This window comes from Salmo salar, chromosome 10 (assembly GCF_965601325.2).
Source record: "Salmo salar chromosome 10, fSalSal1, whole genome shotgun sequence".
Lineage (NCBI taxonomy): Eukaryota > Metazoa > Chordata > Actinopteri > Salmoniformes > Salmonidae > Salmo > Salmo salar.
Window position 1 is genome coordinate 97,559,551 of NC_138300.1, and position 17,422 is coordinate 97,576,972.

The following is a 17,422-nucleotide window of genomic DNA, read 5'->3' on the forward strand; positions in this document are numbered from 1 at the left end:
GGGTGTATACGCAGGAGATTCACAATGATGCAGGTTTAAGCTATGATCAGAGAGAGGGATCAGAGCATGTTTCCTCCACCAGAAAGGGTCGATGCAACTGCTTTTCCCGATCATAGTGATCCCTGCCTGTGCTCAGAGTTCTGGGACTGGGCGTCTGGTTCCTTGCTGATTTTCTATTGGTAATGTAGCAGATGTGAACTAGGAGGCTAGTGAAGTGCTAGTGCAGTTGCCAAATTATTGTGACGTCCCCTGTCCTGTGATGTAAGAAGTCAACTGTCGCTCACAGAGTGAGTTCCTCCTATTCACAAAAAATCATTTTGACATCCCAATAATCCAACATGTTAACATTCCATCATTCTAACATTCTCCAGACCAGCCACATGCTGCAACCTGACTTTGTCGTAACCTAGCAACCATGGAAGGATGAGGCTCAGTGGAGCACAGCCAGAGTTCCAGCTGGTGTTCTCTGGTGTGTGTGTGTGTTTGTGTGTTTTCTTGTGTGTGTGTGTGTGTGTGTGTGTGTGTGTGTGTGTGTGTGTGTGTGTGTGTGTGTGTGTGTGTGTGTGTGTGTGTGTGTGTGTCTGTGTGTGTGTGTGTGTGTGTGTGTGTGTGTATGTGCCAGAATATATGTGTGTTCAGCTATTTAGCCTTCTTGTTAGCCTGTGTGTGCTAGGGGTAAGTGTGTGTGTGTGTGTGTGTGTGTGTGTGTGTGTGTGTGTGTGTGTGTGTGTGTGTGTGTGTGTGTGTGTGTGTGTGTGTGTGTGTGTGTGTGTGTGTGTGTGTGTGTGTGTGTGTGTGTGTGTGTTGGGGTAATGGATGAGCTTAGTGGAAATGAGCGCTTGTCTCAGTCCTGCAGCGAAGATCAATATCAACCATACATTCATCTCTAATTACCACAGCAGGGCTCACATGAACACACGCACACACACAAGTTCTTAGCCTTGACTAAGAGCACACACATCCCCTTCTAATGCAATATCTGATGGCTAGCTACTTCGTGATTGCCAGTGTTGGGTATGTGTCTGTTATTTTGAGGAAATAAAATGTCAGGTATCTCTTGGTAAGGAGGCCTTCTGACATCAATGGGACTTCCTGGTTAAATAAAGGTTAATATTTAAATAAAAACATTAAATTGTCTCCACTTTATCCACAAAGGATACAAGAACTGTGTGAATATTGACTCCACTCAACATTCTGTGACATCAACTTCCCTTTCAGCCACAGTGGAGACTCATCTGTTAACCTGCAATGTACTGTACATATGCTGTATTTAACTATTTTTGCTCTCTCTTTCTCTTTCTCTGTCTGTCTGTCTGTCTGTCTGTCTGTCTGTCTGTCTGTCTGTCTGTCTGTCTGTCTGTCTGTCTGTCTGTCTGTCTGTCTGTCTGTCTGTCTGTCTGTCTGTCTGTCTGTCTGTCTGTCTGTCTGTCTGTCTGTCTCTCTCCGTATCTCTCTCTCTCTCTCTGTCTCTCTCTCTCCCCCTGTGTCAGTGTTGAGTATAGGAGAAGGAGGTTTCTGGGAGGGCACAGTCAAGGGGAGAACAGGCTGGTTCCCTGCCGACTGTGTGGAAGAGGTTCAGATGAGACAGTATGACCCTCGGCTAGGTAAGGACTGGAGAACATTTACGAACACACACACGGGCATACACAACATACACTCTCACTATTCACTGTGTGAACTTACTTGGGTTACCTAGCCCTGTCCACATGGTAGTGGAACTATGGGTGCTGTCCACGGTGCTGAACAGGCTGGTGGAACTATTTCCTGCTGTCCACAGTGCTGAACAGGCTGGTGGAACTATAGGTGCTGTCCACGGTGCTGAACAGGCTGGTGGAACAATAGGTGCTGTCCACGGTGCTGAACAGGCTGGTGGAACTATAGGTGCTGTCCACGGTGCTGAACAGGCTGGTGGAACAATAGGTGCTGTCCACGGTGCTGAACAGGCTGGTGGAACAATAGGTGCTGTCCACGGTGCTGAACAGGCTGGTGGAACTATAGGTGCTGTCCACGGTGCTGAACAGGCTGGTGGAACTATAGATGCTGTCCACAGTGCTGAACAGGCTGGTGGAACTATAGGTGCTGTCCACGGTGCTGAACAGGCTGGTGGAACTATAGATGCTGTCCACAGTGCTCAACATGCTGGTAGAACTATAGGTGCTGTCCATGGTGCTGAACAGGCTGGTGGCACAATAGGTGCTGTCCACGGTGCTGAACAGGCTGGTGGCACAATAGGTGCTGTCCACGGTGCTGAACAGGCTGGTGGAACTATAGGTGCTGTCCATGGTGCTGAACAGGCTGGTGGAACTGTGGGTGCTGTCCATGGTGCTGAACAGGCTGGTGGAACTATAGATGCTGTCCACAGTGCTGAACATGCTGGTAGAACTATAGGTGCTGTCCACGGTGCTGAACAGGCTGGTAGAACTATAGGTGCTGTCCATGGTGCTGAACAGGCTAGTGGAACTATAGATGCTGTCCATGGTGCTGAACAGGCTGGTAGAACTGTAGGTGCTGTCCATGGTGCTGAACAGGCTGGTGGCACAATAGGTGCTGTCCACGGTGCTGAACAGGCTGGTGGAACTATAGGTGCTGTCCATGGTGCTGAACAGGCTGGTGGAACTATGGGTGCTGTCCATGGTGCTGAACAGGCTGGTGGTACAATAGGTGCTGTCCATGGTGCTGAACAGGCTGGTGGCACAATAGGTGCTGTCCACGGTGCTGAACAGGGTGGTGGAACAATAGGTGCTGTCCACAGTGCTGAACAGGCTGGTGGAACAATAGGTGCTGTCCACAGTGCTGAACAGGCTGGTGGAACAATAGGTGCTGTCCACAGTGCTGACTCAGCCCTGTATGTACAATATTATGTATGCTGACCTCTATAATGTTTATAACCTCGCTGACTGCGGACACAAACACACACACACACGAACAAATGCACGCATGAGTGCAAAGCCCAGACTTGAACCCCATCGAACATCTCTGGAGACCTGAAAATAGCTGTGCAGCGACGCTCCCCATCCAACCTGACAGAGCTTGAGAGAATCTGCAGAGAAGGATGGGAAAAACTCCCACATTACAGGTGTGCCAAGCTTGTAGCGTCATACCCAAAAATACTTGAGGCTGTAATCGCTGCCAAAGGTGCTTCAACAAAGTATAACAGAGTAAAGGGTCTGAATACTTATGTAAATGTGATATTTCTATTTAATCTGAAAACTTTCTGAATAAACTGTATCTACAAAAGTATGTGGACACCCCTTAAAATTTGTGGATTCGGTACTGACAGATGTATAAGTCGAGCACACAGCCATGCAATCTCCATCATTTTTTGGCACAATGACGCCGACAGAGATGGTCACCTCACTTTCAGTCCTTAGGAAACTATGCAGTATTTTCTTTTTTTCTGTATTATTTCTTACATTGTTACCCCAGGAAATCTTAAGTCTTATTACATACAGCCGGGAAGAACTACTGGATTTAAGAGCGACATCAACTTACCAACATTGCGACCAGGAATCCGACTTTCCCAAAGCGGATCCTCTGTTTGGACCACCACCCAGGACAATGGATCTAATCCCAGAAGCTGACCCAAAACAACGGCAACGCAGAAGGGGCAGACGGAGCAGCCAACTGGTCAGGTTCCGTAGACGTGCACATCGCCCAACACTCCAGAGTATACTACTCGCCAATATCCAGTCTCGTGACAACAAGGTAGATGAAATTCGAGCAAGGGTTGCCTTCCAGAGAGAGATCAGAGATTGTAACATTCATTGTTTCACGGGAAACATGGCTCTCTCTGGATATGTTGTTGGAATCGGTTCAGCCACCAGTCTTCTCCATGCATTAAGCTGACAGAGATAAACACCTCTCTGGGAAGAGGAAGGGCAGGGGTGTATGCTTCATGATTAATGACTCATGGTGTTATCATAACAACATACAGGAACTCAAGTCCTTATGCTCACCCTACCTAGAATTCCTTACAATCAAATGCCGGCCATATTATCTCCCAAGAGAATTCTCGTCAGTTATCATCACAGTTGTGTACATTCCCCCTCAAGCAGACACCACAATGGCCCTCAAGGAACTTCACTGGACTCTATGTAAACTGGAAACCATATATCCTGAGGCTGCATTTATTGTAGCTGGGGATTTTCACAAAGCAAAATTGAGAACAAGGCTACCTAAATTATTTTAGAATATTGATTGCAGTACTCGGGGGAGGGGGGGGATGTACACACGATCACTGCTACTCTAACTTCTGCAATGCATACAAAGCCCTCCCCCGCCCTCCCTTCGGCAAATCCAATACAACGCCATCTTGCTCCTACCGTCTTATAGGCAGAAACTACAACAGGATGTAACAGTGACTAAAACCATTCAAAGCTGGTCTGACCAATCGGAATCCACGCTTCAAGACTCGGTGAGTGAGTTTATAAGGAAGTGCATTGGAGATGTTGTACCCACTGTGACTATTAAAACCTACCGTAACCAGAAACTGTGGATGGATGGCGGCATTCGCCCAAAACTGAAAGCACAAACCCCCACATTTAACCATGGAAAGGGGTCTGGGAATATGGCTGAATATAAACAGTGTAGTTATTCCCTCTGCAAGGCAATCAAACAAGCGAAATTACGGAACAGGGACAAGTGGAGTCGCATTTCAACGGCTCAGACATGAGACGTATGTGGCAGGGTCTATAGGAAATCATGGACTACAAAAAGAAAACCAGCCATGTCACGGACACTGACGTCACACTTCCAGACAAACTAAACACCTTCTTTGCCCGCTTTGAGGATAATACAGTGCCACCGTCACAGCCCTCTAACAAGGACTGCGCCCCCCCTCTCCTTCTCCGTGGCCGACTTGAGTAAAACATTTAAACGTGTGAACCCTCGCAAGGCTGCCGGCCCAGATGGTATCCCTAGCCGCGTTCTCAGAACATGCGCAGACCAGTAGGCTGGTGTGTTTACAGACATATTCAAATGCTCCTTATCCCAGTCTGCTGTCACCACATGCTTCAAGATGGCCACCATTGTTCCTGTACCCAAGAAGGCAAAGATAACTGAACTAACTGACTACCGCCCCATAGCACTCACTTTTGTCATCATGAAGTGCTTTTAGAGACTAGTCAAGGATCATATCACCTCCACCTTATCAATCACCCTAAACCCACTTCAATTTCCATACCGCCCCAACAGGTCCACAGACGATGCAATCGCCATCACACTGCACACTGCCCGATCCCATCTGGAAAAGAGGAATACCTATGTAAGAATGCTATTTATTGACTACAGCTCAGCGCTCAACACCGTAGTTCCCTCCAAGCTCATCATCAAGCTGGAGGTCCTGGGTCTCAACCCCGCCCTATACAATTGGGTCCTGGACTTTCTGACGGGCCGCCCCAAAGGTGGTGTAGGTAGGAAACAACATCTCCACTTCACTGACCCCAACATTGGGACCCCACAAGGATGCGTGCTCAGCCCCCTCCTGTACTCCCTGTTCACCCACGACTGCCTGGCCATGCACGCTTCTAACTCAATCATCAAGTTTGCAGACGACACTACAGTAGTGGGCTTGATTACCAACAACAACGAGACAGCCTCCAGGAAGGAGGTGAGGGCCCTGGGAGTGTGGTGTGAGGAAAATAACCTCTCACTCAACATCAACAAAATAAAGGAGATGATCGTGGACTTCAAGAAACAGCAGAGGGAGCACCCCCTTATCCAAATCGAAGGGACAGCAGTGGAGAAGGTGGAAAGTTTTAAGTTCATCGGCGTACACATCACAGACAAACTGAAATGGTCCACCCACACAGACAGTGTGGCGAAGAAGGCGCAGTAGCGCCTCTTCAACCTCGAGAGGCTAAAGAAATGTGGCTTGTCAGCCAAAACCCTGACAAACTTTTACAGATGCACAATCGGGAGCATTCTGTCGGACTGTATCACAGCCTGGTACGGCAACTGCACTACCCTCAACCACAAGGCTCTCCAGTGGGTGGTGCAGTCTGGGCAAACTACCTGCCCTCCATGACACCTACAGCATCCGATGTCACAGGAAGGCCAAAAAGAACATCAAGGACAACAACCACCTGAGCCACTGCCTGTTCACACCGCTACCATCCAGAAAGTAGGGTCAGTACAGGTGCATCAAAGCTGGGACCAAGAGACTGAAAAACAGCTTCTATCTCAAGGCTATCAGACTGCTAAACAGCAATCACTAACTCAGGGAGGCTGCTGCATACATTGAGACCCAATCACTGGCCACTTTTATAAATGGATCACTAGTCACATTAAACAATGCCACTATAAATAATGCCACTTTGATAATGTTTACATATCTTACATTACTCATGTCATATTTACAGTATGTACTGTATTTTATACTATCTATTGCACCTTGCCTATGCCGCTTGCCCATCGCTCATCCATGTATTTACATGCACATATTCTCATTCAGCCCTTTAGATTTGTATGTATTACAGCTGAAGTTGGAAGTTTACATACACTTAGGTTGGAGTCATTAAAACTCGTTTTTCAACCACTCCACAAATGTCTCGTTAACAAACTATAGTTTGTCAAGTCAGTTAGGACATCTACTTTGTGCATGACACAAGTAATTTTTCCAATAATTGTTAACAGACAGATTATTTCACTTATAATTCACTGTATCACAATTCAGGTTGGTCAAAGGTTTACATGCACTAAGTTGACTGTGCCTTTAAACAGCTTGGAAAATTCCAGAAAATGATGTCATGGCTTTAGAAGCTTCTGGTGGGCTAATTGACTTCATTTTAGTCAATTGGAGGTGTACCTGTGGATGTATTTCAATGCCTACCTTCAAACTCAGTGCCTCTTTGCTTGACATCATGGGAAAATCAAAAGAAATCACAAGTCTGATTCATCCTAGACCTCCAAAAGTCTGGTTCATCCTTGGGAGCAATTTCCAAACACCTGAAGGCACCACATTCATCTGTGCAAACAATAGTTCACAAGCATAAGCACCATGGGACAACGCAGCCGTCATACCACATAGGAAGGAGAAGCGTGCTGTCTCCTAGAGATGAACGTACTTCGGTGTGAAAAGTGCAAATCAATCCCAGAACAACAGCAAAGTCCTCTGGTCTGATGAAACAAAAATAGAACTGTTTGGCCATAATGACCATCGTTATGTTTGGAGAAAAAAGGGGTTGCTTGCAAGCCGAAGAGCACCATCCCAACCGTGAAGCATGGGGGTGGCAGCATCATGTTGTTGGGGTGCTTTGCTGCAGGAGGGACTGGTGCACTTCACAAAATAGATGGCATCATGAGGCAGGAAAATTATGTGGATATATTGAAGCAACATCTCAAGACATCAGTCAGGAAGTTAAAGCTTGGTCGCAAATGGGTCTTCCAAATGGACAATGACCCCAAGCATACTTCCAAAGTTGTGGCAAAATGGCTTAAGGACAACAAAGTCAAGGTATTGGAGTGGCCATCACAAAGCCCTGACCTCAATCCTATAGAAAATGTGTGGGCAGAACTGAAAAAGTGTGTGCGAGCAAGGAGGCCTACAAACCTGACTCAGTCACACCAGCTCTGTCAGGAGGAATGGGCCAAAATTCACCCAACCTATTGTGGGGAAGCTTGTGGAAGGCTACCCGAAACGTTTGACCCAAGTTAAACAATTTAAAGACAATGCTACCAAATACTAATTGAGTGTATGTAAACTTCTGACCCACTGGGAATGTGATGAAAGAAATCAAAGCTGAAATAAATCATTCTCTCTACTCTTATTCTGACATTTCACATTCTTAAAATAAAGTGGTGATCCTGACTGACCAAAGACAGGGAATTTTCACTTAGATTAAATGTCAGGAATTGTGAAAACTGAGTTGAAATGTATTTGGCTGAGGTGTATGTTAACTTCCGACTTCAACTGTAGGTAGTTGTTGGGGAATTGTTAGATTACTTGTTAGATATTACTGCACTGTCGGAACTAGAAGCACAAGCATTTTGCTACACTCGCATTAACATCTGCTAACCATGTGTATGTGACCAATCAAATTTGATTTGATTTGATCAAACATTGGCAGTAGAATGGCCTTTTTGAAGAGCTCAGTGACTTTCAACGTGGTAGTGTCATAAGATGCCACCTTTCCAACAAGTCAGTTTGTCAAATTTCTGTCCTGCTAGAGCTGCCCCAGTCAACTGTAAGTGCTGTTATTGTGAAGTGGAAATGTCTAGGAGCAACAATGGCTTAGAACGGGATCTTCGAGTGCTGAAGCACGTAGCGCATTAAAATCGTCTATCTTCGGTTGCAACACTCACTACTGAGTTCCAAACTGCCTCTGGAAGCAACGTCAGCAAAATAACTGTTCGTAGGGATCTTCATGAAATCGGTTTCCATGGCCGAGCAGCCGCACACAAGCCTAAAATCACCATGCACAATGCCAAGCATCAGCTCGCTGCCATTGAACTTTGGAGCAGTGGAAACGTGTTCTCTGTAGTGATGAATCACACTCCACTATCTGCCAGTCCGACAGAAGAATCTTGGTTTGGCAGATTCCAGGAGAAAGCTGCCTGCCCCAATGCATAGTGCCAACTGTAAAGTTTGGTGGAAGAGGAATAATGGTCTGGGGCTGTTTTTCATGGTTCGGGCTTGGCCCCTTATTTCCAGTGAAGTGAAATCTTAACGCTACAGCATACAATGACATTCTAGATGATTCTGTGCTTCTAACTTTGTGGCAACAGTCTGGGGAAGGCCTTTCCTGTTTCAGCATGCCAATGCCCCCGTGTACAAAGCGAGGTACATACAGAAATAGTTTGTCGAGATCGGTGTGGAGGTACTTGACTGGCCTGCACAGAGCCCTGACCTCAACTCCCATCGAACACCTTTAGGATGAATTGGAGCGCCGACTATGAGCCAGGCCTAATTGCCCAGCATCAGTGCCCGACCTCACTAATGCTGGTGTGGTTGAATGGAAGTGAGTTCCCGCAGCCATGTTCCAACATCTAATGGAAAACCTTCCCAGAAGAGTGGAGGCTGTTATAGCAGCAAAGGGGAGACCAACTCCATATTAATGTCCATGATTTTGGAATGAGAAGTTCGATGAGCACATGTCCACATACTTTTGGTCATGTAATGAATTTTCAGGGGTCAGTATCAATCCAGTCATATGGTCAATTTTTGTAGATTCATTTAGAATGTTTTCTTGAATGTGAATTTATTTTTCACTTGTGTTTGAGGGTGTGTCTGGAGAGGGTTTTGTGAAAATAGGTGTTGAGGAATGTCTGTTGTCTTGCCCCCCCCAAATCCTGCTGCTTTATGGGATTAGGAGGTGAGGAGGGGTGAGGAGAGAGTGCCTGGGTGAGAGTGCGAGAGGCTGAGAAAAGGGGTCTCTCTAAACACAGGAGGGAGTGCGATAGTGAAGGAGAACAATAAGGGAGAATCCACTAAAGGACACAGGAGAAGAAATTAATGTGAGGCAACTCTTTCTTTTTCTCCACTCTCCTTCCTGTCTTTCCTTATTCCCTCTCCTCTCTTGCTGTTTCCCCCCTCTCCCTCCCTTATCTCCCTCTCTCCCCTATTTGTCTCTTACCCCTCCTCTCTTTGTATTTCTCTCCTCCCTTATCTCTCTCTCTCCTCTATTTGTCACTTACCCCTCTTCCCTCTGTTTCCCTCCCCCTTATCTCTCTCTCTCCTCTATTTGTCTCTTCCCCCTCCTCTCTCTCCATTTCCCTCCCTCCCTCCACTTCTCCTTCTCATTCCATGTCCTTCACTCCTTTCCACTGGGTATTGAAGTACAGAAACGTTATATATCTTTTTAGATTGTTTAATATTAACTCAGCAAATGATTTTGGTGCAATAAATAAGTCTAGCTAAATAGATAATGCTCAACAGTTAATGATATGCAGTTGTTTTTGAAGGAATTCTATGTATCCTAGGATACTTCAACGGTCATGAAATAATAGATACACTAGAGGACACACACACACAGAAAGACAATCACACACAAACTCAGGCACACACATTCACACACGTAGACACAAGCATGCACACACTCAGACAAACACACACTTGTTTATCTGGTAAGCATTGAGGCATCACTGACAGTCATGGCAATATGTCTCAGCTCAGCTCAGTGAAGCAGGAAAGACAGCCCGGTCTACAATTAACTAACCTAAACAACACTGCTCCGTGTGTGTGTGTGTGCGTGCATGTGATTTTGTCTGTGTTTGTAAGTGTGTGTGTGTGTGCACATCATTTTTTTATCCATGTGTTTTACTCGTGTATGCGTGAGTGTGTAGTTGTGTAGTTGTATTGAAATCAGAGTGTGGGTTTGTGAGTAACTGACTGTGTGCTGCAGGGTCTCTATACATCCCCCTGTGTCGTGACTCTCACTGTCTCATCCCCCTTAATCTATCCAACTGTCTTTGTCTCTCTTTCCCTCTCTGTCTCTTTCTCTCTCTTTTTCTCTCTCCCCCCATTCTCTCCCTTTCCACCTCTCTGTGTTGATTTGGTGATAAGGTTTTAGTCAGGGTCAGAGAGCGATAGATAGAGAGAGGGAGAGAGATAGGGGGATGGATAGGGGTAGAGTTAAGGCCAGGGTCAGGCCATCAGTGAATCTGTTGTTATTTATTGTGACACCTCTCTCTCTCACACACACACACACATGCACATGCAGACAAACACACATGCACACGCAGACACACACACAAACACACCACACACACACACACACAAAGACACACCTGCGCACAACCACATCGCCAAGGGGACATTAATCTGGGGATGACATTTTATCATTTACTGCAGGTAGGAGAGAGATAAAAAAAAAGGGAGAAAGAGATTATTGGAGAGAGGGAAGGGGGAGAGGACAGGGGGATGAAGAGAAGGGGAGAAGGAGGGAGAGACTGATGGAGAGAATGAGAGCGAGAAAGAAAAGGATATTGATTGAATTCATTAACTCAACAATGAGTGATGTATTTCACATTTACATTAGAGTTATTTAGAGTATGCTCTTATCCAGAGTGACTTACAGTTAGTGCATTCATTCAGCTAGGTGGGACAACCACATATCTCAGTCGCAATTTAATTTTTTTAAGTAGCTATCAGCAAAGTCAGAGCTAGTATGGGGGAAAAAGTCAAGTACGAATGTTAGCTCACAAAATAGAGGGGGGGGAGGGTGCTGTGGGATTATTTAAGATAATCTTTGAAGAGGTAAGGTTTCAGATGTTTTCAGAAGATGGGCAGGGACTCTGCTGTCCTAGCTTCAGGGGGAAGCTGGTTCCACCATTGGGGTGCCAGGACAGAAAATAACTTTGACGAGGCTTAGCGGGAGGTCCAGTGGTGGGAGGTTGCAAGAGACCAGAGGTGGCAGAACAGAGTACTCGGTTGGGGTGTAGGATTTGAGCATAGCCTGAAGGTAGGGAGGGGCAGTTCCTCTTCCTGTTCCGTAGGAAAGTACCATGTTCGTGTAGTGGATGCAAGCTTTGACTGGATGCCAGTGGAGTGTCCGTAGAACAGGGGAAAACTTAGGGAGATTGAGTACCAGGCACGCTGCAGCATTCTGGATAAGTTGCAGGGGTTTGATGGCACAAGTGGGGAGCCCAGCCAACAACGAGTTGCAGTAGTCCAGATGGTAGATGACAAGTGCCTAGATTAGGACCTGCGCTGCTTCCTGTGTGAGGTAGGGTTGTACTCTACGGATGTTGTAAAGCTTGAACCTGCAGGAGCGAGTCACTGCTTTGATGTTTGCAGAGAACAACAGGGTGTTGTCCAGGCTCCCACCAAGGTTCTTTGCACTCTGGGAGGGGGACACCGTGGGGTTGTCAACCGTGATGGAGAGGTCTTGGAGCGGACATGGCTTCCCCGGGAGGAAGAGAAGCTCCTTCTTGTCAAGGTTGAGCTTGAGGTGGTGGGCTGACATCCAAGCTGAGATATCTACCAGGCACGCAAAGAAGGGGGGGAAAGAGAAAAGTAATTGAGTGTCATCTGCATAGCAATGACAGGAAATACCATGTGAGGATATAACAAAGTAAATTTACTTGTGTATAGAGAGAAGAGGGCCTAGAACCGAGGGCCTAGAACCGAGCCCTGGGGGACACCAGTAGTGAGATTATGTGGTGCAGACACAGATCCTCTCCACATCACCTGGTATGAGCGACCTAACAGGTAGGATGCAATCCAAGAGTGTGCAGAGCTTGAGATGCCCAGCCTGAGAGGGTGGAGAGGAGGATCTGATGGTTTATGTTGTTCAAGGCAGCTGACAGATTTAGGAGAATAAGAACAGAGGAGAGAGAGTCAGCTTTGGCAGTGCCGAGAGCCTCCATGACACAGAGGAGAGCAGTCTCGGTTGAGTGCCCCATCTTGAAGCCTGACTGGTTAGAGTCAAGAAGATCATTTGGAGAGAGATAGCGAGAAAGTTGGTCAGAGACAGCACGCTCAAGTGTTTTGGAAATTTAAGAAGAGATACTGTCGTTTTTGAGGGGGGGGTCGAGTGTTGGTTTCTTGAGGAGGTGAGCAACTCTGGCCATTTTTAAGTCAACAGGGACATAGCCAGTGGTCAAGGATGAGTTGATGAGGGAAGTGAGGAATGATAGAAGGTCTCCAGAGATGGTCTGGAGAAGGGAGGAGGGGATGGGGTTTGAGCGGGCAGGTTGTCGAGTGGCCGGACCTCACAGTCACAGGATTCTGTCTGGAGAGAGAGGTGAGAAAGAGGTCAAGGAGTAAGGTAGTTCTGTATGAGTGGGACCAGTGGACTCAATAGGCTGAGTGAATGAGGAGCGGATGTCATCAACCTTCTTTTCAAAGTGGTTGACAAAGTTGTCTGCAGGGAGGGAGTGGGTGGAGGATTAAGGAGGGAGAAGGTGAAAAATAGTTTGAAGCTTGACATTTAAAATGAAAGAAAGTGGCTTTAACAACGGATACAGAGGAAGAGAAGGTAGAGAGGAAAGAGTTAAATGATGATAGGTCCTCTGGGATTTTTGTTTGTCAGTTTTCGCTCAACTGTCCGCAACCCTGTTCTGTAAACTCGTACAGCCACGGAGCAGGAGGTCGAGGGCCGAGCCGGCCGGGAGGAAAGGGGACAGTGCAAGTGCCGGGGCGGCAGGTAGCCTAGTGGTTAGAGCGTTGGGCCAGTAACCGAAAGGTTCCTAGATCAAATCCCCGAGCTGACAAGGTAAAAATCTGTCATTCTGCCCCTGAACAAGGCAGTTAACCCACTTTTCCTAGGCTGTCATTGTAAATAAGCATTTGTTCTTAACTGACTTGCCTAGTTAAATAAACATAAAATAAAAAAAATCATAGGATGCAGAAAGGGAGGAGAATACACAGTAAAAATAAGTGTTAATTTAACTCCTATAGAATTGAATTCAACACTGTTTCATATAACATTTGGTCCCAGTTTACATAGTGTTAAAGTTACTCTTGTAATGAACACAAGGGGAGACAGAGAGCTGGTTTCAAGCGCAGGGCGCAGCAGGTGTTTATTGGAAAGGACCACAGGAGGAGGCAGGTAGCTGGGTCCAGGGGCAGGCAGAAGGTCATACACAGGAGGAGGCAGGTAGCTGGGTCCAGGGGCAGGCAGAAGGTCATACACAGGAGGAGGCAGGTAGCTGGGTCCAGGGGCAGGCAGAAGGTCATACACAGGAGGAGGCAGGTAGCTGGGTCCAGGGGCAGGCAAAAGGTCATACACATGGGTCCAAAAAGGCAACAGTACAGGCAGTGAGAAGGCTAGTAACGTCGTCCGGGAGATCAGGCAATAGTTTGATAAATAGGAAATCCGATAGGCTAAAGTACAGGCAGGGAATAGGCAAAAGGCATCGTTAGTGAGGCAGGCAAAAACAATCATACACAGGAGGATTAGATTACGGGAAAACCAGCGCTCCGAATAGACGTGTGTCACAAAACAAACAATACCTCACAATGATGGGGTGTGAAGAACTGAACTACATAGTGTGTGATAATGACATACAGGTGTGTGAACAGGTGATCAGAATCCAGGTGATTGGGATCTGGAGAGTGAGCTGCGTTCAGGGGATCTATGTGTTTGAGAGTGTGAGCTGGAAAGTGGGCTGGAGAGTGAGCTGCGTTCAGGGGATCTATGTGTTGGAGAGTGTGAGTTGGAAGCAGACATTACAACTCTACAGGTTGTGTCACATTTTCAGAGTTCATTTGACTCAAAATGGTGTTAAAATTCACACATAAACATTTTTTCATTCCACTGATATAGGTTGAATTTACACTGCAATTACTGCATAATTTTACACTCCGATTTAACTCCGACACTAGAGCTCATTGACTCCTCATAATGTTGAAAATACTAATCCGGGGTTATAATAAATCAACACTGTAATTTTTACACCCCTTTTTTACTGTGTAGGGCCGAAGAAGCAGAATCATGAGAAATGAGGGAGAATGATTTAGCAGAAGGGAGAGATTATAAGATAGAAGAGGAGAGAGTAGTGAAAGAGTGAGAGTGAGAGGGAAGATTGTGATGGCACATGACTATCTGGCTAGGGGCTGAGTGGTTAGGGTTGGAGGAAAGGGAGACAGAAAAGGAAACAAAGTAGTGATCAGAGACCTGGAGGGGGGTTGCTATTAGAATAGTAGGCGAAAAGCCTCTAGTAAAAACGAGGTCAAGCGTATTGCCTGCCTTGCGAGTGGGAGGGGACTGGTAAAGGGTGAGGTCAAAAGAGGCAAGGAGGGGAAAGAAAGAGTTGTAAAGAAATGTATCAAAGGCGCCCAGTTGAAAAGCAGTGAGCAATCATCAGAAAATTAGCTTATCAAGGTGTCAAGCTCATTGAGGAACTCTCTAAGGGCACCTGGTGGGCGATAGATGACAATAATGTTTGTCATCTATCGCTTGAGTGGACAAGTGACAGTGAAAGCATGGAATTCAAATTAGGAGATTGACAGGTGAGGGAGGGAGAAATTTCCACTTAGGAGAAATGAGTGCCACCACTGCAACTACCAGATGCTCTCGGACTCTGAGAGAAAACGTAGTCAGATGAAGAGAGGGAAGCTGGAGTAGGAGTGTTCTCTGGTGTGATCCATGTCTCCGTCAGTCTAGAGGCTGAAGGGCAGCATACAGTAGGCTAAGATGAAATCGGCATTCCACTGCGCGCTTATTTTCTTTCTCTCTTTTCCTCCCTCCTTCTTCTCTTTCATCTCTTTCCCCCTTTGTCCCCTCACTCGCTCCATCCCTGTCTCCGTCCCCTCCCTTACTCCCTTCCTCCCTCCGTCCCTCCTCAGTGCTGACTAGTTGAATGACTCACAGCCTTATGAATCACCAGTCAAATACAGACTGCTCTATTTTTAGCCGGGAGTCTCTCCTTCCTCCCCTTCCTCTATGTTTATACCTCACTCTCGAGCTCCTTCTCTACTCTCCTGGAATGGTAATCACAGGACCTCTGCAACAGGAGAGAAAAGGGAGTCATGGTTGAGAGAGAAAAGAAAAGAAGAGAGAGCAGGCAGAAGAAAGAGTTGTGGGCATTGAGGAGGCATCACACACACAGATCTAATAACTAGCTAGGGCTGCATTTGACCCCAGAGCTCTGAGATGAGGCATTAATAATCACACTCATACAGAAGCTCTAAAGTGCTATGTTTACAAGGTCATGCACATTAACACGCCTCTCTCCTTTTACTAACAGAAAGGAACTCATGGGAGGAACTGATGATATGATGAGACACTTTAATACAAAGAGAGGGACAAGAAGAAGAAATGAGATACAGACAACATAATATAATGGCTAACAAGTCTAATCGCCAAGTCAGTCAATGAATCATGGCATGACCTTAGGCAGATGTGTATAGGAGAACCCGATGAGACCAATACTCACTTTTTTAGGTAAATCCAAATCTCTGACAGACACAGCACTATTGATCCCATCTAGTTGTGATCGCTTACAGCAATACATGTTTATGGGTTACTAGCCTCTGATGGAGGCAATATGCTAATTCTAAAACACACACACACTGTAAGTAACACTCATAGTCTTAGTGTTACCAGTAAGTCAGCAGAGATATTAGCATAGCCAGAGAGAGAGGGAGGAGAGAAAAGAAGAGAGAGAAAGAGAGAAGAACTAGAACAGGATGGAGGGAGGGAGGGAGGGAGGGAGGGAGGGAGGGAGGGAGGGAGGGAGGGAGGGAGGGAGGGAGGGAGGGAGGGGGGAGGGAGGGAGGGAGGGAGGGAGGGAGGGAGGGAGGGATTGTAGGAGGACATGTATTTAGCAATAATTATAATTTTTATTTTTTTTAAATGGGTGGGGGTAGATCAGCTTTAATATTGCAGATAGATTGTAGCTTCATCAATGTAATTGTCTGCATCATTTCCAATCCCTCATATATTTTTAGTGAAGACATCAAAACTATGAAATAACACATATGGAATCATGTAGTAACCAAAAAGTGTTAAAACTTCTTAGGGATAGGGGGCAGTATTTTCACGTCCGGATGAAAAGTGTGCCCAAAGTAAACTGCCTGTTACTCAGGCCCAGAAGCTAGGATATGCATATAATTGGTAGATTTGGATAGGAAACACTCACAAGTTTCTACAACTGTTAAAATAATGTCTGAGTATAACAGAACTGATTTGGCAGGCGAAACCCTGAGGACAAACCATCCAGGGGAAAAGAAATTGAGGTCATAGTATTTCCCATTGGTTTTCTATTGAAAGCCCTATTTAATAGGAACCTGGTTGCAGTTCCTATGGCTTCCACTAGATGTCAACAGTCTTTAGAAATTGGTTGATGTTTTGAGAAATGAAGAAGTATGGCTGTTCTTTGTAAGTGTCACTCCAGATGGATTCTACTGTTTGGTGCACGTGAACTGGAACGCGCTTCACGTTGTTTTTATCCGGTATTGGAAACAGTTTATCCCGTCTTAAATTTTATCGATTATTTACGTTTTAGGATACCTGAGGTTGGATTAGGAATGTTGTTTGAAATGTTTGGACCAAGTTTACAGGTAACTTATTAGATACTTTGTAGTCATGTTGGGCGAGTTGGAACCGGTGTATTTCTGAATCAAATGCGCAAAATAAATTGACATTTTGGGGATATAAAGAAGGACATTATCGAACAAAAGGCCCATTTGTGATGTTTCTGGGACATTTTGGAGTGCCAACAGAAGAAGATCTTCAAAGGTAAGGCATTTATTATATCGTTATTTCTGACTTTTGTGTCGCCACCTGCCTGGTTGAAAATGATTTTCATGTGTTTGTATGCGGGGCGCTGTCCTCAGATAATCACATGGTCTGCTTTCGCCGTAAAGCCTTTTTGAAATCTGACACTGCGGCTGGATTAACAAAAAGTTAAGCTTTATTTTGATGTATTACACTTATATTTTCGTGAATCTTGAATATTGATTTTTCTGTAGTTTGAATTTGGCACTCTGCAATTTCACTGGATGTTGTCAAATTTATCCCGCTAACAGGATGGGTGC

General features: G+C 45.9%; 1 protein-coding gene across 3 annotated transcripts in view; it reads left to right on the plus strand.

Moving 5' to 3' along the window:
* LOC106561231 (SH3 and multiple ankyrin repeat domains protein 3) overlaps window positions 1-17,422 on the plus strand; it is a 308,236-nt gene that overhangs the window by 231,694 nt on the left and 59,120 nt on the right. For all 3 annotated transcript variants that reach the window (XR_014379094.1, XM_082957270.1, XM_082957271.1), the window contains exon 13: window positions 1,491-1,604. Coding sequence is in view for 2 of the 3 variants with exons in the window: in XM_082957270.1 (XP_082813396.1) it covers window positions 1,491-1,604 (114 nt within the window). In the remaining variant the exon portion in view is untranslated. The remainder of the gene's footprint in view (window positions 1-1,490; window positions 1,605-17,422) is intronic.